The 25,000-nt window shown below is 48.0% G+C and overlaps 1 protein-coding gene across 1 annotated transcript in view; it reads right to left on the bottom strand.

Moving 5' to 3' along the window:
• LOC139916560 (integrin alpha-11-like) overlaps positions 1–25,000 on the bottom strand; it is a 50,435-nt gene that overhangs the window by 4,785 nt on the left and 20,650 nt on the right. Inside the window, exons 11-24 of the mRNA XM_078283014.1 lie at positions 23,487–23,631; positions 21,372–21,520; positions 20,865–21,008; positions 18,100–18,303; positions 16,205–16,335; positions 15,141–15,301; positions 12,276–12,412; positions 11,785–11,895; positions 11,371–11,456; positions 10,014–10,254; positions 6,049–6,147; positions 4,422–4,498; positions 3,794–3,877; positions 3,122–3,260 (exon numbers count right to left, since the gene is read on the bottom strand). Coding sequence (XP_078139140.1) covers positions 3,122–3,260; positions 3,794–3,877; positions 4,422–4,498; positions 6,049–6,147; positions 10,014–10,254; positions 11,371–11,456; positions 11,785–11,895; positions 12,276–12,412; positions 15,141–15,301; positions 16,205–16,335; positions 18,100–18,303; positions 20,865–21,008; positions 21,372–21,520; positions 23,487–23,631 — 1,908 coding nt within the window. The remainder of the gene's footprint in view (positions 1–3,121; positions 3,261–3,793; positions 3,878–4,421; positions 4,499–6,048; positions 6,148–10,013; positions 10,255–11,370; positions 11,457–11,784; positions 11,896–12,275; positions 12,413–15,140; positions 15,302–16,204; positions 16,336–18,099; positions 18,304–20,864; positions 21,009–21,371; positions 21,521–23,486; positions 23,632–25,000) is intronic.

Genomic DNA, 25,000 nt, shown 5'->3' with positions numbered 1-25,000 from the left:
ACGATGTATTTCACTCGCTACTGACAGCAGATCCACAAAGATGGACGCCGTGGCTGCATTGCATTCTGGTCTCTCTTCTGCTGCTGCATTGCATTCTGGTCTCTCTTCTGCTGCTGCAGTGCATTCTGGTCTCTCTTCTGCTGCTGCAGTGCATTCTGGTCTCTCTCCCGCTCCTGTGGTGGAGAAACTGGTCTCTCTCCTCTTCTACGATGGATTTCTCTCTGTACGATTGTTGAACGTCTCTTGGTGCAACATGGCGGCTCTAGAACAGGGTCTTCAACCTTTTTCAGCCCAAGGACCCCTCGGTCGATAGAGAAACAGAGCAGGGACCCCCTACATTGAAAAAAAAAACTGTGTTGCATTTTAAACCTGGCCTATAATAGCATATTTATAATCCCTTATTAACCTATTTATATACTCAGTTATTATCGTTGTATCTCGTTTATACATAATTATTATTGATGATGATTATTATTATTATTATTATGATTATTATAGATTGAGGCTTATACAGTTATTATGCTTACGGTTGCTAAAACATTTATACATAATTATCATTGATGATGATGATGATGATGATGATGATTATTATTATTATTATGATTATTATAGATTGAGGCTTATACTTTTTTTTTTTTTACAATGAAACATTTAGCTTAACTTTAGCTTCAGGATGACACACAGGCCTACCTCAGTGAGATGACTGACCTGGTGAGCGGCACACAGCTGGTCTATTCTGGGGGAGATGGAGGTCGTCAGGCAGAGCATCATATCATCCTCAGGCTGCAGTCTTGAACGGTATTTACTCTTCAGGTAGGTGAGGGAGGAGAATCCACTTTCACAAAGAGAAGTTGTTGCAAAAGGCAAACGGCTCACCATTGCCTTCGCTGTCAGCTGGTGGAAGGCTTTCTGGCAATAGATCCAGAACTGGATGAGAGGCCTTGACTCAAACACATTCTTGTGCGTACTGTCTGTGGATAGGTCGATCAGCTGATCTTCCTCAGAGGCTGTCGAGTTTGAGCCGTCCGATGCATTGTGTTTGAATGGAACCTGTATCCATGTCTTGTCCCTTCTCCAGGACTCAGCCTCAGAAAAGTATTTTTCAAATTGACTTTCGAGTGCCTCCGAGTGTCCAACAATTGCACGTTACACGTCAGGCGAGAGCGCCGCAGAATCAGCCGACTCCTCCATTGACGGAAACATGGAAATGTTACCTCCCCTGATTCGCTCTCTCCATCTTTTTGTTTTCTTCAGAAAGCCTTCCATCTTGTCATACAGCTGAATGGCATGTGTATTGCGGCCCTGCATAGAACCGTTCAGTCTGTTCAACTCTGAGAAAACGTCCGCCAGATATGCCAGTTTAGTGACCCAGACATTGTCATTGAAATCCGCAGCCAGCTCCACATGGTTTTGACCAACTAAAAACTCGTGGATAGCTGTGCGTAACGCGAACACGCGTGCCGATACTGATCCACGAGAAAGCCATCTGACCTCAGAATGGTAAAGGAGCGCGTTGTGTTCCTCTCCCGTAGCATCGCAGAGAGAAGCAAAGAGACGCGTTTGCAAGGCACTCTTCTTAATAAAACTGACAGCCTTCACAACAGTGTCCATAACGTCAGCAAATTCAGCACTCATTTCTTTGGCAGCAAGAGATTCTCTGTGTAACATGCAATGAGTCCACAGAACTTGTGGGGCGACTTTTTTGACAAGTGCAATCAGTCCACTTTTTTGAGCAGTCATAGCTCGCGCACCGTCAGTACAAATCGCATCACATTTTGCCCAGATTATGTCATTTTCTCTGAAAAAGTAATCAATCACTTTGAAAATTTCAGAACTTGTTGTGCGTTCAGGAAGCTTCTTACAAAACACATTTTGTTTTGGTCAACAAAACGCACAAATGCCAAGAGCTGTGCGTCTTTGGACATGTCCACAGATTCATCCAACTGTAATGCAAACGCCTCCGCCAATTTTAGTTTCTCGATTAATTGCACCCCCACATCAGATGCCATTTCACCAATTCGCCGAGCAATCGTTGTGTCTGACAACGGGATAGTCTTCAGTTTATTTACATATTCATCATTCCCAAACATTGTCTTGCACATATCACTGGCCGCGGACAATATAAAATCTTCTGCAATTGTATATGGTTTTTTACATTGAGCAATGCGAAGAGCAACTTGATATGAGGCTTTCAAAGCAAGCTCTCCAAATTTCTTCATGGCTTCATGCTTTCGTTTGAGAGCGTCGCCGAACAAACACACACCGGCAATTCAATCCCTTCGGTTTCTTTGAAGGTAAATCCAAACTTTAAGTAGGTTTCTGAATATTTTCGGGACTTCTCTCTTTTGCGTTTACCCTCTGCCGCTGGGGCAGGTGCTGCTGGGGTAGCCCCATCACCTGTGGTCTCGGACGAGGTGGAAGGAGTAACGGTAGGATCCCGAGCTCGAGGCCTAGTTACTGTTACAAAGCGATCCATTCTACTTCACATATTAACCTAGTAGTAGGCTAGTTATTAATTATTTTAGCACCGAACTGTGTTTTAGCCAACACTTAGCTTGCTAGCAAGCCAGCTAATTTTTTTCAATGGTGGTTGGTCACGTGTAGGCTCTGCATCACGCACCGTGGTTGCATGGGAATCATTCATTTTGTAAATCGTTTTTGTCAAAAGTATCGTATTGTCTATTAATACTTGGAGTTTACTCAATATTATTATTTTTGTCTAAAATACATTTTTAAATTTTTCACAAATTATTTTGACGAAAATTGGCGGACCCCTTGCAGCACCTCTGCGGACCCCTAGGGGTCGCGGACCCCCGGTTGAAGACCACTGCTCTAGAAAGAAGCCCTCGCTCTTTGATTCTGAGGGACTAACACCAAAACCTGACGTTTACCGCTGAGGTTTTACATCCTGAAACATTTTCTCATATCAAACTCCACTGGAGCTGCTGGAAACATCTGGAGGTGACGTCACCTCGTCTACGATTGGCCGGTTATCCACCAAGAAGAAAAACACAACAAACTACTGAACGGAGCCAGAGATGAAAAGAACATCAACAGCTGATTTTAACAGTTTTTAGGGAGGATTTTTCCAATAATAGATGATTCTGTTTCTGTAACTCACGTAATATGTGAGGTTGAAGGTCAGTCCGCTGCTGCCAGGCCGGTCCGAGGAGGAGGAGGAGGAGGAGGAGGAGGAAGAGGAGGAGGAAGAGGAAGAGGAGGAGTCTGCTCGGATCTCAAAGCGAGGAGGTTTTGGGTCTCTGATAGAGAGGATCAGACTGAAACACTGAATATACAAGAAAATACAAAACTGATTCACTGAAGGTTCAGACTCATTAACTGTCAAACCAAATCATTTAGTCAGATGCTTTACAGTTTTAAACGTATCAGATATCAGTTTAGTTCTCCTTCAGCCTGCAGACATGCAGACATGCAGACATGCAGCCTGCAGACATGCAGCCTGCAGACATGCAGCCTGCAGCCTGCAGACATGCAGACATGCAGACATGCAGCCTGCAGACATACAGACATGCAGACATGCTGACATGCAGACATGCAGCCTGCAGCCTGCAGACATGCAGCCTGCAGCCTGCAGACATGCAGACATGCAGACATGCAGACATGCAGCCTGCAGCCTGCAGCCTGCAGACATGCAGACATGCAGCCTGCAGCCTGCAGCCTGCAGACATGCAGCCTGCAGACATGCAGCCTGCAGCCTGCAGCCTGCAGACATGCAGACATGCAGCCTGCAGCCTGCAGACATGCAGCGTCGCCGCGCCGCAGCGTCGCCCACCTGGTGAACAGCAGGTCGGCTTGGTATTTCAGAGGGAGGAAGATGTCGTTGGTGTTGTCTTCTGGGTATCCCTCCTCCCCCTCACTGGTTAACACACACACACACACACACACACAGCTCAGTCAGCATGTTTCTTCTACATCCTGCTTTTGCCTCCCATTCACGAATCTTTGACTAATAAGGATTTTTCTTTTTCAAAATGAACTAATAAAAAAAAATCGGTCAAAAAATTTCATTTTTCAGACACTGAACATTACAAAACAATAAATAATATTAAAGCTTAGAGTTTTTGAATCTTTATTTCTCCAGGAAAGCTTCGCTCTTTTCCAGCTCCACTGCTTCAGATTCACCCAGTAACACACAATACACACACAGTGTTCATACTGGGAGCTGCCCAGTCAAACCAGTCTAACCAGTCTAACCGGTCTGTTCTGGTGACTGTGAGAGGTTTGGGGTTCCCTGCCTTGCTCATGGGCACTGCGATGGCATTTCTTCTTCCTCACCCAAACTCTCTAGTTTCTAACAGAGGGACTTGTGGGATTGTGAATGTGGAGCTGAAAACGATCGTTTTCTTGGATTGTTTTTTTGGATAAATGAGTAAAATATAAGTGTGACATCAGCGTCTCACCTGCTGGTCTCCATGACGACGCGGACATGATCCAGGAAGACAGAACGACTGAACTCAAACTCCAGACGGAAAGAAACCTGGACAGGAAGAGAGCAGTTTGGTTTACAGACGAATCTCCGTCTGTAACAAGAGACTCTGAACACGACTGACAGCTCAGGAGTTAACTGACTGTTAACAGACTTTTTAAAGAACAGTAGAGAACTTAAAGGAAAATCCCTCATCAGTCTGTCTCCTCAAAGAGTCATTTACTGCTCTGCTGAACCCACTTTCCCTCAACCTGCCTCGTCTGCCTCTACTGCAGTTAGTGAGTTACTACGTTTCCCAGAATGCCTTTCAACAACCTCCAGAGAAGAGGCGGGGACTTGTTGCTTTTCAGCTGTGGGTTATAAGTGTAGATGGAGAGAGAGAGAGAGACACAGAGAGAGAGTGATGTGGAGTGAAAGTTTTTCCAGTCTAGAAAAGTGAGTCTCGCCCCTGTTATTCAACCCCAGCCTGTCTCTCTGCTGCAGTGCATTCTGGTCTCTCTCCTGCTCCTGCAGTGCATTCTGGTCTCTCTCCTGCTCCTGTGGTGGAGAAACTGGTCTCTCTCCTCTTCTACGATGGATTTCTCCCTGTATGATTGTTGAACATCTCTTGGTGCAAAATGGCGGCTCTAGAAAGAAGCCCTCGCTCTTTGATTCTGAGGGACTGACACCAAAACCTGACGTTTACCGCTGATGTTTTACATCCTGAAACATTTTCTCATATCAAACTCCATTATAACTCTTAATTAAATGAGAACTTTTACAGACTGGATCCTCAAGCTTTCTGGAAATGAATTCTTCATGTGGTTTGTCGTCACATGATCTTAACATGTGGAACCTGACATGCTGAAGGTCCAGTCTGAGCTGAGCAGACCAGCGTTGCTTCATGTGTTTCCCACCTGAAGTCTTGTAAAGGGAAGCCGGCAGTAACAGTCTGGGCCAATAAAGACTTTCAGACGGGCGTCTCTGCAGGCAGCCTGTGGGCTTACGGGGGGGGGGGGGGGCATCATCTGCAGCATATTCCTTCTATGTTTAATCACTATCATTAGTCTGACAGTATAACAGCTGTGTTCAGTTCCAGATGTTTGGACTGAAGTCTGATACTGTTCTACACTGAATGCACTACATATTAGGGACTTACTGTTTTCATGAAGTAACTGATGAGGATAAAAGCCAGTTCAAAGTCATTATCCCTTATTGATTTTCTGTGTTAAATGCAGAGAAACAGACGAAGGATTTTTAAGCTTTGAAACAACTGAGATGTGGATTCTGCAACTCAACATCAGGAAGATCTCAGGATATTTTGTACATTCAGTGTGTCTGTTGTGATGTTTGAAGAAATCGTGAGAAAAAGGAGAGTTTGCTACCCATAGATGCATTATTACACTACAGTAGATAGTGAAGAATTAAATATGAGTGTATGTAGATAGGTAGAAAGACAGAGAGGGAGAGAGGTAAAGTAGGTGAGGAGGTAAGGAGGTAGGAAGGGAGATAGGAAGCTGGGAAATTAAAATTCAGTGGGTAGATAGATGGGACTGGTCTATTATCAGTAGTGGTATGTTAGTGGTTTATAGGTAGTAATCTGTTATTCCAGTAGCACTTACCTGGGCCAAGGATCTCATGAACGGAGCGCTGATGTTACAGCTCCTCTGATTGGCCAGTCTGTCATCAGAGTGGCACTCAATCTGAATGTCTGATTGGTCCTGTGGGGAAAGGGGAGGAACCTAATTGTATCAGCTGTAGATGTTTGTCAAAATGTGCTGTGGACACCATGAGATCTGTCGTGTTTGTTCTGCAGAATATTCAGATACCACATTCATATTCTTTCATATTCTATCATATTGAAGTCTTCACAGCTTCCTGGAGGATAAAGCAGCTTGAGCAACACCCGATTCAGGTTTTAACCCGGTCTTCCTCCCTGAACCTCTGATCTGATCTGATATTACACCTGATGATTGTCATTCTGATCTGAGCTGTGATTGGTTAGTTAGTGAGAGAGCAGAGTGGAAACAAGAGGAAGCTGAGAGCTGCTGTTATTAAACCTGAACGAAGCTCTTTTCTTCAGTCTCCATCTTTGTCCCTCAGCCTCACTGTGGTGTTTCTGCACTGCTCCTCCCACAGATCACCTGTCAATCAAACAGTGTGGGCGGAGCTTGGAGTTTCTTGCTGACGTTTGAGTTTCTCTTCTGGCTATCACTGCTCATGCTAACAGTTTAAAGCTTTATGAGCTGGATAAAGGTTGGATCATGAAGTTATTTAAATGAAAATGTCGCTGATGATTCCTTTAAGGATTTAATGGAGCTGTGCTGCAGCAGACAGACAGGTTGCAGCAGACAGACGGGTTGCTACAGACAGACGGGTTGCAGCAGACAGACGGGTTGCAGCAGACAGACGGGGTTGCAGCAGACAGACGGGTTGCAGCAGACAGACGGGTTGCTGCAGACAGATGGGTTGCAGCAGACAGACGGGTTGCAGCAGACAGACGGGTTGCAGCAGACAGACAGGTTGCTGCAGACAGACGGGTTGCAGCAGACAGACGGGTTGCTGCAGACAGACGGGTTGCAGCAGACAGACGGGTTGCAGCAGACAGACGGGTTGCTGCAGACAGACGGGTTGCTGCAGACAGACGGGTTGCAGCAGACAGACAGGTTGCAGCAGACAGACAGGTTGCAGCAGCAGACAGACAGGTTGCAGCAGCAGACAGACGGATTGCAGCAGACAGACGGGTTGCAGCAGACAGACGGGTTGCTGCAGACAGACGGGTTGCTGCAGAGAGACAGGTTGCAGCAGACAGACAGGTTGCAGCAGCAGACAGACAGGTTGCAGCAGCAGACAGACGGATTGCAGCAGACAGACGGGTTGCAGCAGACAGACGAGTTACTGCAGACAGACGGGTTGCAGCAGACAGACGGGTTGCTGCAGACAGACGGGTTGCAGCAGACAGACGGGTTGCAGCAGACAGACGGGTTGCAGCAGACAGACGGGTTGCTGCAGACAGACAGGTTGCAGCAGACAGACAGGTTGCAGCAGCAGACAGACGGATTGCAGCAGACAGACGGGTTGCAGCAGACAGACGGGTTGCAGCAGACAGACGGGTTGCAGCAGACAGACAGGTTGCAACAGCAGACAGACAGGTTGCTGCAGACAGACGGGTTGCAGCAGACAGACGGGTTGCTGCAGACAGACGGGTTGCTGCAGACAGACGGGTTGCTGCAGACAGACAGGTTGCAGCAGCAGACAGACGGATTGCAGCAGACAGACAGGTTGCAGCAGACAGACAGGTTGCAGCAGACAGACAGGTTGCTGCAGAAAGACGGGTTGCAGCAGACAGATGGGTTGCTGCAGACAGACGGGTTGCAGCAGACAGACAGGTTGCAGCAGCAGACAGACAGGTTGCTGCAGACAGACAGGTTGCAGCAGAAAGACAGGTTGCTGCAGACAGACAGGTTGCAGCAGAAAGACAGGTTGCTGCAGACAGACAGGTTGCTGCAGACAGACGGGTTGCAGCAGACAGACAGGTTGCTGCAGACAGACAGGTTGCAGCAGACAGACGGATTGCTGCAGACAGACAGGTTGCAGCAGACAGACAGGTTGCAGCAGACAGACAGGTTGCAGCAGCAGACAGACAGGTTGCAGCAGACAGACAGGTTGCTGCAGACAGACAGGTTGCAGCAGACAGACAGATTGCTGCAGACAGACGTGTTGCAGCAGACAGACAGGTTGCAGCAGACAGACAGGTTGCAGCAGACAGACAGGTTGCTGCAGACAGACAGGTTGCAGCAGCAGACAGACAGGTTGCTGCAGACAGACGGGTTGCAGCAGACAGACAGATTGCTGCAGACAGATTGCTGCAGACAGACAGGTTGCAGCAGACAGACAGGTTGCAGCAGCAGACAGACAGGTTGCTGCAGACAGACGGGTTGCAGCAGACAGACAGATTGCTGCAGACAGATTGCTGCAGACAGACAGGTTGCAGCAGACAGACAGATTGCTGCAGACAGACAGATTGCTGCAGACAGACAGATTGCTGCAGACAGACAGGTTGCAGCAGACAGACAGGTTGCAGCAGCAGACAGACAGGTTGCAGCAGACAGACAGGTTGCAGCAGCAGACAGACAGGTTGCTGCAGACAGACGGGTTGCAGCAGACAGACAGATTGCTGCAGACAGACAGATTGCTGCAGACAGACGGGTTGCAGCAGACAGACAGGTTGCTGCAGACAGACAGGTTGCAGCAGACAGACAGGTTGCAGCAGCAGACAGACGGATTGCAGCAGACAGACGGGTTGCAGCAGACAGACGGGTTGCTGCAGACAGACGGGTTGCAGCAGACAGACAGGTTGCAGCAGACAGACAGGTTGCAGCAGCAGACAGACAGGTTGCTGCAGACAGACGGGTTGCAGCAGACAGACGGGTTGCTGCAGACAGACGGGTTGCTGCAGACAGACGGGTTGCTGCAGACAGACAGGTTGCAGCAGCAGACAGACGGATTGCAGCAGACAGACAGGTTGCAGCAGACAGACAGGTTACTGCAGAAAGACGGGTTGCAGCAGACAGACGGGTTGCAGCAGACAGACGGGTTGCAGCAGACAGATGGGTTGCTGCAGACAGACGGGTTGCAGCAGACAGACAGGTTGCAGCAGCAGACAGACAGGTTGCTGCAGACAGACAGGTTGCAGCAGAAAGACAGGTTGCTGCAGACAGACAGGTTGCAGCAGAAAGACAGGTTGCTGCAGACAGACAGGTTGCTGCAGACAGACGGGTTGCAGCAGACAGACAGGTTGCTGCAGACAGACAGGTTGCAGCAGACAGACAGATTGCTGCAGACAGACAGGTTGCAGCAGACAGACAGATTGCTGCAGACAGACAGGTTGCAGCAGACAGACAGGTTGCAGCAGACAGACAGGTTGCAGCAGCAGACAGACAGGTTGCAGCAGACAGACAGGTTGCTGCAGACAGACAGGTTGCAGCAGACAGACAGATTGCTGCAGACAGACGGGTTGCAGCAGACAGACAGGTTGCAGCAGACAGACAGGTTGCAGCAGACAGACAGGTTGCTGCAGACAGACAGGTTGCAGCAGACAGACAGATTGCTGCAGACAGACAGATTGCTGCAGACAGACAGGTTGCAGCAGCAGACAGACAGGTTGCAGCAGACAGACAGGTTGCAGCAGCAGACAGACAGGTTGCTGCAGACAGACGGGTTGCAGCAGACAGACAGATTGCTGCAGACAGACAGATTGCTGCAGACAGACAGGTTGCAGCAGACAGACAGATTGCTGCAGACAGACAGATTGCTGCAGACAGACAGGTTGCAGCAGACAGACGGGTTGCTGCAGACAGACGGGTTGCAGCAGCAGACAGACAGGTTGCAGCAGCAGACAGACAGGTTGCAGCAGACAGACAGATTGCTGCAGACAGACGGGTTGCAGCAGACAGACAGGTTGCAGCAGACAGACAGGTTGCAGCAGACAGACAGGTTGCAGCAGACAGACAGATTCAGACAGACAGGTTGCAGCAGACAGACAGGTTGCTGCAGAGAGACAGGTTGCAGCAGACAGACAGGTCACCTTGACGATGAGGCTGGAGAACAGCAGGTTGGAGGAGGTGGAGATGTGGATGGCGGCTCCGTAGGCGTTCTCTCCCCGGTTCTCCAGTCGGGCGAACACCACCATCCTCCTGCGGCCGGACTCCACCACAAACGCCGCGCGGAGCTCCGCCCCCCGGTGGAGCTCCGCCCCCCGGTGGAGCTCCGCCCCCCGGCGGCGGCACAGCGACCAGCCGGCCGCCGCCGCCCCGCCGCAGAACTGACTGAGAGAGACAGGAACGTTATCTGGGTCTCCAACAGAGAGGCTGGAGAGATGAGCTCCAGACAGACAGACAGGCAGACAGACAGACAGGTTGCAGACAGACAGACAGACAGACAGACAGACAGGTTGCAGACAGACAGACAGACAGACAGGTTGCAGACAGAGAGACAGACAGACAGACAGACAGGTTGCAGACAGACAGACAGACAGACAGACAGACAGGTTGCAGACAGACAGACAGACAGACAGGTTGCAGACAGACAGACAGACAGACAGGTTGCAGACAGACAGACAGACAGACAGGTTGCAGCAGACAGACAGACAGACAGACAGACAGGTTGCAGACAGACAGACAGACAGGTTGCAGCAGACAGACAGACAGACAGACAGACAGACAGGTTGCAGACAGACAGACAGGTTGCAGCAGACAGACAGACAGACAGGTTGCAGCAGACAGACAGACAGACAGACAGACAGACAGGTTGCAGCAGACAGACAGACAGACAGACAGACAGACAGGTTGCAGCAGACAGACAGACAGACAGACAGACAGGTTGCAGCAGACAGACAGACAGACAGACAGACAGACAGGTTGCAGCAGACAGACAGACAGACAGACAGACAGACAGACAGACAGACAGGTTGCAGACAGACAGACAGACAGACAGACAGACAGACAGACAGGCTGCAGCAGACAGACAGGTTGCAGACAGACAGACAGACAGACAGGTTGCAGCAGACAGACAGACAGACAGACAGACAGGCTGCAGCAGACAGACAGACAGGTTGCAGCAGACAGACAGACAGACAGGCTGCAGCAGACAGACAGATGGACAGACAGACAGGTTGCAGCAGACAGACAGACAGACAGACAGACAGACAGACAGACAGGTTGCAGCAGACAGACAGACAGACAGACAGACAGGTTGCAGCAGACAGACAGACAGACAGACAGACAGACAGACAGGTTGCAGCAGACAGACAGACAGACAGACAGACAGGTTGCAGCAGACAGACAGACAGACAGACAGACAGACAGACAGGTTGCAGCAGACAGACAGACAGACAGACAGACAGACAGGCTGCAGCAGACAGACAGGTGGAGCTGCTCCCTCACCTGAGCTCCAGCAGGTCTGTGTGGCTCTGCAGGACCAGGTCTGGGACGCAGCTCTCTTCCTGCTCACAGCCGTTCCAGAAGGGAAGCTACGGCAGGAGAGAAGGGTCAGTTCAGTCTGACAGACACACACGATGTATCCGTGGGGTCGATCAGGTTATTGATCGGTACCGATCGCCGTGTTTCCCGTTAAACCCCCCGCCTGATTGTGGTGTGACATCATTTTAAAATGAATTTTGTTTTTACGGTGGAGAGAGACATGAGGTGACACGTGACAAACAACCCATGACATCACAGTCACATGACACACACCTCAGTCCGCTCTGATGTTGCGGTCGATTCATGTTCGATATAAACAGGTTACAGGTCGTGGATGCGATGCGTTCAGGCGTTCTCTGTAAATGTAAGCGCTCTCACCTCGGTCCTGAAGCGGCTCGGCCGGTCCGGGTCCAACACCGGACCGTCATCTGGGTTCTGCAGCCCCGTCTCCATGACGACCACTATGGGACGGCCGTAATCTGTCGTCTCCTGCTGGGACCAGGGAGACGGTCAGCCACGCTGTGTGTGTGTGTGTGTGTGTGTGTGTGTGTGTGTGTGTGTGAGTGAGTGTTATTGACAGGCTGTGTTCAGCGTCTTGCTCATGGACACCTCGGCGGCGCGTGGCTGAGGGAAACTGGCTGGGAATCAAACCCCTGACCTTTCGGTTATGGGACGGCGGCCAGATACCCACGAAGAAGAAAAATACAACAAACAACTGAATGGAGGGAGGGATGAGATCTACATCACTACGACATCAACAGCTAAGTGTTTCAGGGTGGATTTTTCCTTTAACTCCTAGTTATGCTTTGCATTATAATTCCTAAAGATTGAAAGTATTGATCCAGTATTTATTGATCGGTCTGTCTGACCTGGACGGAGAAGCCGAGGCGTTCGCAGCGCTGAGCTCCGACCTGCAGAGAGAAAGTCCTGATCGCTCTGTCAGACTGATCCAGCATCGCTCTGGGAGGGAAACGCCTCTCATCCAACAGCAGACTGTACCACACACCTGGGGGGGGGGGGGTCAGAATCACTTTATTCACTTGGTTCACTGCAGGACAACATCATCAGTCTACATATAGAGAGGCGGCCATCTTGGAGGTCCTCAGCTCTGTTTCTGTTCATTTCTGTCTGTTTCTGACTGAACTGATCATTTCATCACTGATCCATCTGATTGATTTAGTGTTTAGATAATGTCAGCTTGTTAGCTAGCTAACCATAGCATCTGGTCAGCTAACATCACTGTCTTGTTGTTAACACATCTGATTAGCACACTAGCTAACGTATCTAGTAGCGGCTAGCGTTAGCGTGTTCACTTTAACATCAGTGTGTTTGCCGGCTAGTTAGCTAGCTAACAGTTTGTTCAGGTTAACTGAGCTGACTCTTCTCAAGCTACAACTCAGAGTGTTTTGGAGTAGAGACTAGGGCTAAAGACAAGACAGTTTACTGTGTCACAGTAACCAAATCCACCTTATCACACTATTCACTTGGGAGCGTATCTATGTTCCCAGGGTCCTAAGTTCCACCCAGCCATCACAACTCCACGCCTGGCTCCATCCACAACCGTGGCTTCTGACAGCCTTGACCGTAAGCTTGCTGTAACCCTGACCTCAGCGACCCCGTGCCTCAACCCAACCACCTCCTCTGCCTGGGAACCACATGCCTCGGACCCTGGGAACACAGGAATGACTCTATTCACTTTTACTGAGAACGTTACTGAATGGATCTACAGCCACATCACAACAAGCTGACTCAGCTGCTCTCTGTTTCTAGCTGCTGGGTACAGATTTACACTTTATTAACTAACACACAGTTCTACAGATTTACACTTTATTAACTAACACACAGTTATACAGTGTTCCTCCATCATGGAGACACTGATGGCTGATGGGAGATTTGTGATGAAACTGATCAGACTGATATCGGCTGTATGGAAGGGCAGAGAGGGCAGCAATCAGCTGATTTATTGTAAACTCAGTCCAGTTAAACTACATGAAGAACCAAACAGCTGATGCCATTTTCCAATAATATTCCATGGTTGTGTTTGATTCTTATGTCATTTGCTGGTTGTCATGCTGTGATTCATACTGAGACTGAGCTCATTCTCATGTTTAAATGAAGTTGGCTTGTGATTTATGAGGCTGCAGAGAGCCGAGGTCAGCTTCTTTAAAACAGAAATGACACGTCAGCAGTTTTACAAATGATCTGAAGGTAAAGAAAATAAAATCTGATGAGGCTTCCGATTTAATCAATAAACTGCTGTCTTGTAGTTTAAAAACTGTAGACAAAGACAGTCTGTTGTCTTCGTTTGAATCCATGTGGCGTGTGCATGATGCATCTCTGCTTGTGTGTGTGTGTGTGTGTGTGTGTGTGAACTCCTGTGTCTAATCCAGTCCAGATGGGGAAAGATGAGGAGTTGATGGAGAGAAAGAGCGGAAGGTATGAAGGTATGAAGGGAGGGAGGGATGGAGGGAGGGAGGGAGGGAGGGAGGGAGGGAGGTTAGCATGTTAGAGCTTTCCGTCCGCCCAGCCACACATCTGAACCCAATTAGTCTGAGAGACGCAGAGACACGACAGCAAGGCTGCAGCGAGGGAAAGACCGGGAGAAAGACCGGGAGAAAGACCGGGACAAGACTTTCCACAGACAGACAGTTAAAACATCTGGACGCTCTGTCCTGTCGCCACACAGATCCACCCGGCAGATCAGGACAGGATGGAAAATCAAACACACCTACAGCGAGCTGCCGTCAGGCGGCTGAAGGATCTGATTCTCTTTCCTTCATTTATCCTGGCAGCTTGACGGAGCTGCAGGATCTGTCTCAGGATCTGATTCAGGATCTGACTCAGGATCTGATTCAGGATCTGTCTCAGGATCTGATTCGGGATCTGTCTCAGGATCTGTCTTGGGATCTGATTCAGGATCTGCCTCAGGATCTGTCTCAGGATCTGATTCAGGATCTGTCTCAGGATCTGATTCGGGATCTGATTCGGGATCTGTCTCGGGATCTGTCTGAGGATCTGATTCAGGATCTGATTCAGGATCTGACTCAGGATCTGTCTCAGGATCTGACTCAGGATCTGACTCAGGATCTGATTCAGGATCTGATTCAGGATCTGATTCAGGATCTGTCTCAGGATCTGACTCAGGATCTGACTCAGGATCTGTCTCAGGATCTGTCTCAGGATCTGATTCAGGATCTGATTCAGAATCTGTCTCAGGATCTGATTCAGGATCTGATTCAGGATCTGTCTGAGGATCTGTCTCAGGATCTGTCTCAGGATCTGATTCAGGATCTGATTCAGGATCTGTCTGAGGATCTGATTCAGGATCTGACTCAGGATCTGTCTCAGGATCTGACTCAGGATCTGTCTCAGGATCTGTCTCAGGATCTGATTCAGGATCTGTCTCAGGATCTGATTCAGGATCTGACTCAGGATCTGTCTCAGGATCTGTCTTGGGATCTGATTCAGGATCTGCCTCAGGATCTGTCTCAGGATCTGATTCAGGATCTGTCTCAGGATCTGATTCAGGATCTGATTCAGGATCTGTCTGAGGATCTGATTCAGGATCTGACTCAGGATCTGTCTCAGGATCTGACTCAGGATCTGTCTCAGGATCTGTTCTCTGCTCCAGGTCTCCACACTGGGAGCATCCTGCTGCCTTGCTGCCTTGCTCATGGGCAGTTGTGATCATATTCCTGGAGGAAGTGGTGTGTTAGTGCGCAGATCCCACCTACCGATGTCGGCGGCGGCGCTCGCCGCGGCGTCCAGCCGGAGGCAGACGGTGGCGGACATGCAGGTGACGTCCTTCCCCCCCCGCCGACAGTCTCTGTTGAAGATGTTTACCTTCTCGGGTTCAAAGGTCAGCTTGGCCTGAATCCGCACCACACCCCGAGACCTGAGGAGACACGACGTCATCAGGACGGTGTGTGTGTGGGTGTGTGTGTGTGTGTGTGTGTAGGGGGTGTGTGTGTGTGTGTGTGCGTATGTGTGTGTGGGTATGTTCTTGCATTTCTACCCATGCCGTTCTGTTGACGCCGCCATGTTGACTCCCAATACAAACAGTGAGACAAAGTGCCGACCAGCATCATCTCATTAAATAACACACTTCACTTCCAGAATACCAGTTCAACCTCCTGTCACATGTTCAGCCGTCGGCTGTAATAATAATAATAATAATAATAATGTAGTAATAATTTCCTTGTTTGAGACACTGAAACACATCAGTGCTGCTGCAGCCTGAAGGCTTCCAGCAGGAGACGGTTCAGGTTCAGGTTCAGGTTCAGGTTCAGGGTCAGGTTCAGGTTCAGGTTGTGAATCAGCAGCAGCTTCTGTAGAGATCATGAAACAGATCAGGGAGTCTCCCTGCAGAGAGCGCTGTCGGCCATGTTGGAGGAAGAGAAGAAGAGTTACTTCAGTCTGTTTTAAATCTCTTTCCTGTTCTTCCAGTCAGTTGAGGTGTTTTCTTGTTGTCCGGTCTGCGGTCAGAATGGAACGCAGTTTGGGAGTCAATATGGCGGCGTCAACAAAACACTGATGTCACTGCAAGTCATGGATACTTATGAGCAACAAATGTCCTCACAAGGACATGATGAAGAAAATCCAGCAAAGTGAAGACATTTAGCCAATCACTTCTTTAAAGAGCTGGTTCAGGATTAGGACTTGGGTTTAGACTTGGGTTAAGATTAGATTACGTTTAGGATAGATGTTAGGGATTTGGGAATGGATGTAATCAATGGAAGATCATCACAAGTATAGTAATGCAAATGAATGTGTGTGTGTGTGTGTGTGTCTGTCTGACCAGATGATGGCCACAGCTCCCAGCGCTCCCACTGCGAGGTCGACCAGTCCGTCTGCGTTGACGTCCAAAACACCATGAAGACTCCGACCGAAATACTGAAGACCTGCAGACAGACCGGCTGCAGACAGTCTCTGGAGAGAGGGAGGGAGAGAGAGGGAGAGAGAGAGGGAGAGAGAGGGAGAGAGGGAGAGGGAGAGAGAGAGAGGGAGAGAGGGAGAGAGAGAGAGAGAGAGGGAGGGAGAGAGAGAGAGGGAGACAGAGAGAGAGAGAGAGAGAGAGAGAGAGAGAGAGACAGACAGAGAAAGAGAGAGACAAAGAGAGAGAGAGAGAGAGAGAGAGAGAGAATAAACAATATTTTTGGTTGTGCTGCCTGGTTTTACCAGACCTGTTGGATCTGGATTTAAGCCTCTGCTTCACTTCCTTATAGAAACAGCTTCCTGCCTTCAGACCAAACTGTTTCCCATGAGCCTCCAGGAGCAGAAGATGAGGACAGGAGTCTGACACTTGGACAGCTAAATGTTTTACCTACCTGTTCAGAAAAAATAAAACCAGATCAGAGGAAATTTTACATTTGTTGGATTCTTGCTCTGTGTGTGAAATGAACAGAACAACCAGAACCTGAACTATGAGAAAACTTTGGCTGACTGTAAACGAGACAATTTATTTGGCAATGTGACGGGCAACTCTCTGAGCAACAGGCTATCATAAAACTTGGGCTAAAAAATCTTTTATGTGTTGCGATCCACAAGTCACCAGAAGTCCCTTCATCTCCTCCAGAGCTGAGAAACTCAACAAGCTCGTCTCCACAGCTCCATTCACTGTCATCGGCCGCCAAGAGCCAATCAGATTTCTGAACTTGTTTCCGTACCGATGTGATTTCATTTCAGGAATAATAATTCTGCCTGGCAAGTGCAAAATGGACAAAGTGATTATAGCCATTCACACTTTATTTTTGACTAATGCTACACCTAAGTAACACTAGCCGGCTAGCTATGTTAAAGGTCCATATTCTCCACTTCTAAGTTTTATTTTCTGTCTTGAGGTCCATTCAAAGCTGTTTGTGTACCAAAAACACTCTCAATCCATTTTCCAGCACCTCTCTGAGCTGTGTCTTTAAGGCTAACGACCCTCTGTTCTGATTGGCTAACCGTTTCAAGAGTGAAACGTGAGACGCCGCGGCCCGGCGGCTACAGGTAGGGAAAACTCTCCGGTAATAAACAATGACGACCGCTCGACCGCTTTGAAAAAACCACTTTGTTAGTCTATTATTTCTTAAAAAATGATAATGAGCGAACCTTTGTGATGCCACAAAGTTACGGAAGTCCAAACGGCTCGTTTAGAGGCTCGCTTTTCTAATATGGATTGTGTGGATTTAGTTGGCGACCGTGCGTTTTGATACTTCTTGTTGTTGTTTAGATAGCACATCCAACTTTTTTATAATCACAGAGACAAGGGGAATCCTGGTTTCCACCAAATGGGACCTTTAACTTGTTAAAACAACGTCACATTGTGAAAGGCAACACCAAAGTCCATAATTTGCCTGTTCAAAACTTTGTAGCTGCAGACTGGAGCCTCTGGCCCCACCCACAGAGCCTATAGCCCCGCCCACAATCAGTCAGAATCACGTGACACATCAACCAAGTCCGTTGCAATGTGAACGCATTAAGGCAACTTTTTTGCACTGTTGCCCATCAGGGTTTAGGTTTTGCATATTTGTTGGACTTGAGAATGCCTTACCAAGTGTATGTTAGCATTAATGTTGTAGTCATGAGCTATTATTGGTAATTTGATTTGATTATTCATTGTTATAGTTACAGGTTGCTTTTCAAAACTTCACCAAAACTAATTCCTGTGTATTTGTTAGATTGGTGATTGAACTGATTCTTCTCTGTTACCTGTCTGTATTGGTGTTGGATGGTGTTGTCCTGGCCATAGAAGACGTAGATCGCCCCCTGGTGGTCATCCTCCAGCGGCGCTCCCACCACCAGCTCCCTGAACCCGTCTCCGTTCATGTCGGGTATCTGGGCCAACGCAGAACCCAGCCGCGAGTTCTGAGAGCGGTCAGAAACCTCCAGCGCCCCCTGCAGGACGAATGAACTCTGGAGAGAGATCAGTTCAGTTTAGTTTGGTTCCCCTTTCACTACCTGAAGTGTGACAGTGTAGATGTAGACTACCTGCGGTGTAACTTGTAGACCACATGTGGTGTAACGGTGTAGACTACCTGCACTGTGACGGTGTAGATGTAGACTACCTGCGGTGTAACGGTGTAGATGTAGACTACCTGCGGTGTACCAGTGTAGATGTAGACTACCTGCGGTGTGACGGTGTAGATGTAGACTACCTGCGGTGTGACGGTGTAGATGTAGACTACCTGCGGTGTACCAGTGTAGATGTAGACTACCTGCGGTGTACCAGTGTAGATGTAGACTACCTGCGGTGTACCAGTGTAGATGTAGACTACCTGCGGTGTGACGGTGTAGATGTAGACTACCTGCGGTGTGACGGTGTAGATGTAGACTACCTGCAGTGTGACGGTGTAGATGTAGACTACCTGCAGTGTGACGGTGTAGATGTAGACTACCTGCAGTGTGACGTGTAGATGCGGTGTACCGGTGTAGATGTAGACTACCTGCTATGTAACGGTGTAGATGTAGACTACCTGCTGTGTGACGGTGTAGATGTAGACTACCTGCTATGTAACGGTGTAGATGTAGACTACCTGCAATGTAACGGTGCAGATGTAGACTTTCTGCAGTGTGACGGTGTAGATGTAGACTACCTTCAATGTAACGGTGCAGATGTAGACTTTCTGCAGTGTGACGGTGTAGATGTAGACTACCTTCAATGTAAAAGTGTAGATGTAGACTACCTGCAGTGTGACGGTGTAGATGTAGACTACCTGCAATGTAACAGTGTAGATGTAGACTACCTGCAGTGTAACGGTGTAGATGTAGACTACCTGCGGTGTGACGGTGTAGATGCGGTGTACCGGTGTAGATGTAGACTACCTGCAGTGTGACGGTGTAGATGCGGTGTACCGGTGTAGATGTAGACTACCTGCGGTGTAACGGTGTAGATGTGGACTACCTGTGGTGTACTGGTGTAGATGTAGACAACCTGCGGTGTAACAGTGTAGATGTAGACTACCTGCGGTGTACCGGTGTAGATGTAGACTACCTGCTGTGTGACGGTGTAGATGTAGACTACCTGTGGTGTACCGGTGTAGATGTAGACTACCTGTGGTGTACTGGTGTAGATGTAGACAACCTGCGGTGTAACAGTGTAGATGTAGACTACTTGCAGTGTGACGGTGTAGATGTAGACTACCTGCAGTGTACCGGTGTAGATGTAGACTACCTGTGGTGTACTGGTGTAGATGTAGACAACCTGCGGTGTAACAGTGTAGATGTAGACTACCTGCAGTGTGACGGTGTAGATGTAGACTACCTGCAGTGTGACGGTGTAGATGTAGACTACCTGCAATGTAACAGTGTAGATGTAGACTACCTGCAGTGTAACGGTGTAGATGTAGACTACCTGCGGTGTGACGGTGTAGATGCGGTGTACCGGTGTAGATGTAGACTACCTGCAGTGTGACGGTGTAGATGCGGTGTACCGGTGTAGATGTAGACTACCTGCGGTGTAACGGTGTAGATGTGGACTACCTGTGGTGTACCGGTGTAGATGTAGACAACCTGCGGTGTAACAGTGTAGATGTAGACTACCTGCGGTGTACCGGTGTAGATGTAGACTACCTGCTGTGTGACGGTGTAGATGTAGACTACCTGTGGTGTACCGGTGTAGATGTAGACTACCTGTGGTGTACTGGTGTAGATGTAGACAACCTGCGGTGTAACAGTGTAGATGTAGACTACTTGCAGTGTGACGGTGTAGATGTAGACTACCTGCAGTGTACCGGTGTAGATGTAGACTACCTGTGGTGTACTGGTGTAGATGTAGACAACCTGCGGTGTAACAGTGTAGATGTAGACTACCTGCAGTGTGACGGTGTAGATGTAGACTACCTGCAGTGTGACGGTGTAGATGTGGTGTACCGGTGTAGATGTGGACTACCTGCAGTGTGACGTGTAGATGCAGTGTACCGGTGTAGATGTAGACTACCTGCAGTGTGATGGTGTAGATGTAGACTACCTGCAGTGTGATGGTGTAGATGTAGACTACCTGCAGTGTGACGGTGTAGATGTAGACCCGCCCCCTCTCCCAGCCCTGGCTGTAGAACATGGAGACTACCTGCAGTGTGACGGTGTAGATGCGGTGTACCAGTGTAGATGTAGACTACCTGCGGTGTGACGGTGTAGATGTAGACTACCTGCGGTGTAACGGTGTAGATGTAGACTACCTGCGGTGTAACGGTGTAGATGTAGACTACCTGCGGTGTACCGGTGTAGATGTAGACTACCTGCGGTGTGACGGTGTAGATGTAGACTACCTGCGGTGTGACGGTGTAGATCTAGACTACCTGCGGTGTGACGGTGTAGATCTAGACTACCTGCGGTGTGACGGTGTAGATGTAGACTACCTGCGGTGTGACGGTGTAGATGTAGACTACCTGCGGTGTGACGGTGTAGATGTAGACTACCTGCGGTGTAACGGTGTAGATGTAGACTACCTGCGGTGTGACGGTGTAGATGTAGACTACCTGCGGTGTGACGGTGTAGATGTAGACCCGCCCCCTCTCCCAGCCCTGGCTGTAGAACATGGGTGCTGCCACCAGGAGGATGTCGGTCTGTCCGTCACCATCTACGTCCATCGAACACAACTCGCTGCCGAAATACGACCCGATCTGGAACAGAATAGAATAGAAAGAAAATAAATCAAATATAATATAATAAAATAGAATAAAGAGTAAACGCGAAGAGAAGAGAAGAGAAGAGAAGAGAAGAGAAGAGAATGTTCTCTTTCCTTCTTTCTCTCTCTTGCTCTCTCTCTCTCTGCCTCTCTTTTCTATAAACCAGTAGTCTGTCCCAGTGGTTGGTCCTTTTTCTGGGAGTCCATTGCCAGGGGCAACAGTCTGGATCGTCATGCAGATGGCCATGTGTCCCACATGTGTGGACACACACACTGGAATAATACCTACATGCTTGTGTGTGTGTGTGTGTGTGTGTGTGTGTGTGTGTGTGTGTGTGTGTGTGTGTGTGTGTGAGACCTGCTGTCCCAGCAGCCCCTGCAGGATGGTCAGGTTCCCGGTGTTCCTCAGCGTGAAGACGATCACCTTCCCGGTGTGGTTGAACCTCGGAGCTCCGGAGACGAAGAGCTGAGCGCCGCCGGACGAGACCACCGAGCCCACCGAGTAACCTGAGGCAGAAACCAGGCAAAAACCAGTCAGAAACCAGTCAGAAACCAGTCAGAAACCAGTCAGAAACCAGACAGAAACTAACCAGGACGAGACCACCGATCCCAACGAGTAACCTGAGGCAGAAACCAGGCAGAAACCAGGCAGAAACCAGGCAAAAACCAGTCAGAAACCAGGCAGAAACCAGGCAAAAACCAGTCAGAAACCAGGCAGAAACCAGGCAGAAACTAACCAGGATGAGACCACCGAGCCCACCAAGTAACCTGAGGCAGAAACCATCAGAAACTAACCAGTAACCAGCCAGTTAGACTGACACACCCAGTATTTTTATTTTTATTTTTTTCAAATTTTTATTGAAAGCACTTCAAGCTAAATCAAGCATAATAATAATGATAATAATAATACCTTAAACTTTATTTGTATATCACTTTTTAAAACGTTTATAAAGGGCTTTAAAAATCAAACATTCAAACAAACTGAAAAGAAGAAGCCAGCTCCAAAAAAAAAAAACAGAGGCTAAAGTCACATCAATACAATAAAATACACATCAAAGCAAGTCTATAAAAATAGGTTTAACCATACCAAGTTCTATATTGTGCCCATATTTCTATTAATTTTGTGGTCTGTAAACTGGTCTTGTGTTAATTATTCTGTGAAATTGCCCTAATTATTTTACAAATTTTTCTTTCTTTGTTTATTGTTCACACTTACATATTGTAAAGTGCTTTGTAACGTTGTTTTGAAAAGTGCTTTATAAATAAAGGTTATTATGATGATTATGATTATAACCACAGTAACTACTGCTACTATTGCTAATAATAGTTTTGCTACAACTTTCATTACTACTAGGCAAGGCAAGTTTATTTATATAGCACATTTCAGCAACAAGGCAATTCAAAGTGCTTTACATAAAACATTAAAAGCATCGAGACAAAGTGAAAAACATAAAATTCATATAAAAGAACAAGCAAAATGCATTGCATTAAAAGAATCAAATCAAGTAAAATAGAAAGATATTTTTATCCCCCTAAAGGTTTCCAATTAGGATCCTTTTGAAACCTGTGTTGCAACGAAACCTTAGTTGACCCCAACCATACGGTATTACAACGAGGGGCAAACATCTACCATTATAGTTCTATGTAGGCGAGCCCACTAGCGGCCCGTCGGTACTTAAAGGATCCCTATTTATCTGTCAATCTTCTCGGAATTCACACAACAATTATTAGGCTAAAATAGAATAAGACAGGTATAACATACAAGAATAAAAGTTACAGTGCAGTGTAAGAAATGAATAATTATTTGATTTAATAAAAGGCAGCGGCAAACAGAAAAGTCTTCAGCCTTGATTTAAAGGAACTGAGAGTTGCAGCAGACCTGCAGATTTCTGGGAGTTTGTTCCAGATGTGTGGAGCATAAAAACTGAACGCTGCTTCTCCATGTTTAGTTTTGACTCTCGGGACAGAAAGCAGACCTGTCCCAGACCACCTGAGAGGTCTGGATGGTTCATAATGTAGCAGAAGATCAGAAATGTATTTTCAAATTCAAATTCAAATTTTTATTTGTCACGTACACAATCATACACAGTACAATGCGCAGTGAAATGCTTTAGGTACTTGTTCCGGCTCAGATAGTGTGTAAAACAAAAATTTAGGCACAGCTCTCGTTAAGCAGTCGTATTTTGGCCCTAAACCATTCAGTGCTTTATAAACCAACAGTAGTATTTTGAAATCGATTCTTTGACAGACAGGAAGCCAGTGTAAAGACCTCAGAACTGGAGTGATGTGATCCACTTTCTTGGTCTTAGTGAGGATTCGAACAGCAGCGTTCTGAATCAGCTGCAGCTGTCTGAGACCTGTAAAGACACCGTTACAGTGTCTACTACTACCGCAGCTGCTACTACTACTACTACCGGTACTACTACTGGTATTACTACTACTACTAATACTACTCCAGGTGTGTGTGTCTCACCCAGGTAAGCTGCGTGGTTCTTCAGCTCCTCTGGAAACTCTTCCTGATAGGAGGATTTCGGCGGGACGATCTTCCCGTGTCGCGTCTCTTTCAGCACGGCTCCGTTCCAGTCGTAGGCGCCGACCGCCCCGACCAGCACGCCGTCCTGAACGACAGACGGGAGGTACACAGAGATGATGCTGTGTTCAGGACATACAGAATAACTGTCTGAACAACTTGACGCTTCAAAGCAAAGACTTGGATGTTCATGCAGTTAGAAGCCGTCAGGACACCATGATTGTAGTTTTCTGTAGATTTTGGTTTTTCCTGGAAACCTCTCGGCCGCTTGTATCTTCAGTCTCAGTTTCTACCCAGTTCATAATCACAGGTGAGGTTGGAGAAACACTGAATACTAACACTAAAATGGTCAAATTTAAACATATTTGTTTATTAAACATATAAACAAACATTGACCTTCAGAACAAAATCCAGGCTATCAGTATCAGCCTTCTAAATCCCATACAGATCGGATCGGTGGAACCCGGCTGTAGCCACAGAAGAAGTCTGGCAGTGGAAACGTTCAGATATGAAAGTTATTAAAGCGTTGAGTCATGAGTCTCTCTGGCTGAACTGAGGAACGGTAGATGACCGAATCGCTGGCGACAGCGTCAGAAAGTTTGATCCTGGATCTGCTGTAGGATCTGAGCCGCACGTGTCGACCTGCTGCACTGATCCTGGATCTGCTGCAGGATCTGAGCCGCACGTGTCGACCTGCTGCACTGATCCTGGATCTGCTGCAGGATCTGAGCCGCACGTGTCGACCTGCCGCACTGATCCTGGATCTGCTGCAGGATCTGAGCCGCACATGTCGACCTGCTGCACTGATCCTGGATCTGCTGCAGGATCTGAGCCGCACGTGTCGACCTGCTGCACTGATCCTGGATCTGCTGATCTGAACTGATTCATATGAAGAAACTGTTTCCTAATCCTGCAGCAGAGTGAAACTGTTTTCCACATCAGGCTGACTGTGACCTGATTTCACTTTTTTACCTTTAACTCAAAATAAAGAAGAGGAAACACTGGCATTCTTAGCATAATTGTGTGTATGTGTGTGTGTGTGTGTATGTGTGTGTGTGTCTGTGTCTGTGTCTGTGTCTGTGTGTGTGTGTGTGTGTGTGTGTGTGTGTGCATGTATGTGTGTGTGTGTGTGTGTCTGTGTCTGTGTGTGTGTGTGTGTGTGTGTGTGTGTGTGTGCATGTATGTGTGTGTGTGTGTGTGTCTGTGTCTGTGTCTGTGTCTGTGTGTGTGTGTGTGTGTGTGTGTGTGTGTGTGTGCATGTATGTGTGTGTGTGTCTGTGTCTGTGTCTGTGTCTGTGTGTGTGTGTGTGTGTGTGTGTGTGTGAGTGTGTGTGTGTGTGTGTGCATGTATGTGTGTGTGTGTGTGTGTGTCTGTGTCTGTGTCTGTGTCTGTGTGTGTGTGTGTGTCTGTGTCTGTGTCTGTGTCTGTGTGTGTGTGTGTGTGTGTGTATGTGTGT

The sequence above is a fragment of the Centroberyx gerrardi genome, chromosome 4 (assembly GCF_048128805.1).
Source record: "Centroberyx gerrardi isolate f3 chromosome 4, fCenGer3.hap1.cur.20231027, whole genome shotgun sequence".
Classification (NCBI taxonomy): Eukaryota; Metazoa; Chordata; class Actinopteri; order Beryciformes; family Berycidae; genus Centroberyx; species Centroberyx gerrardi.
Note: the sequence above shows the minus strand (reverse complement) of the source record. Positions and strands in the feature narration are given on the sequence as shown.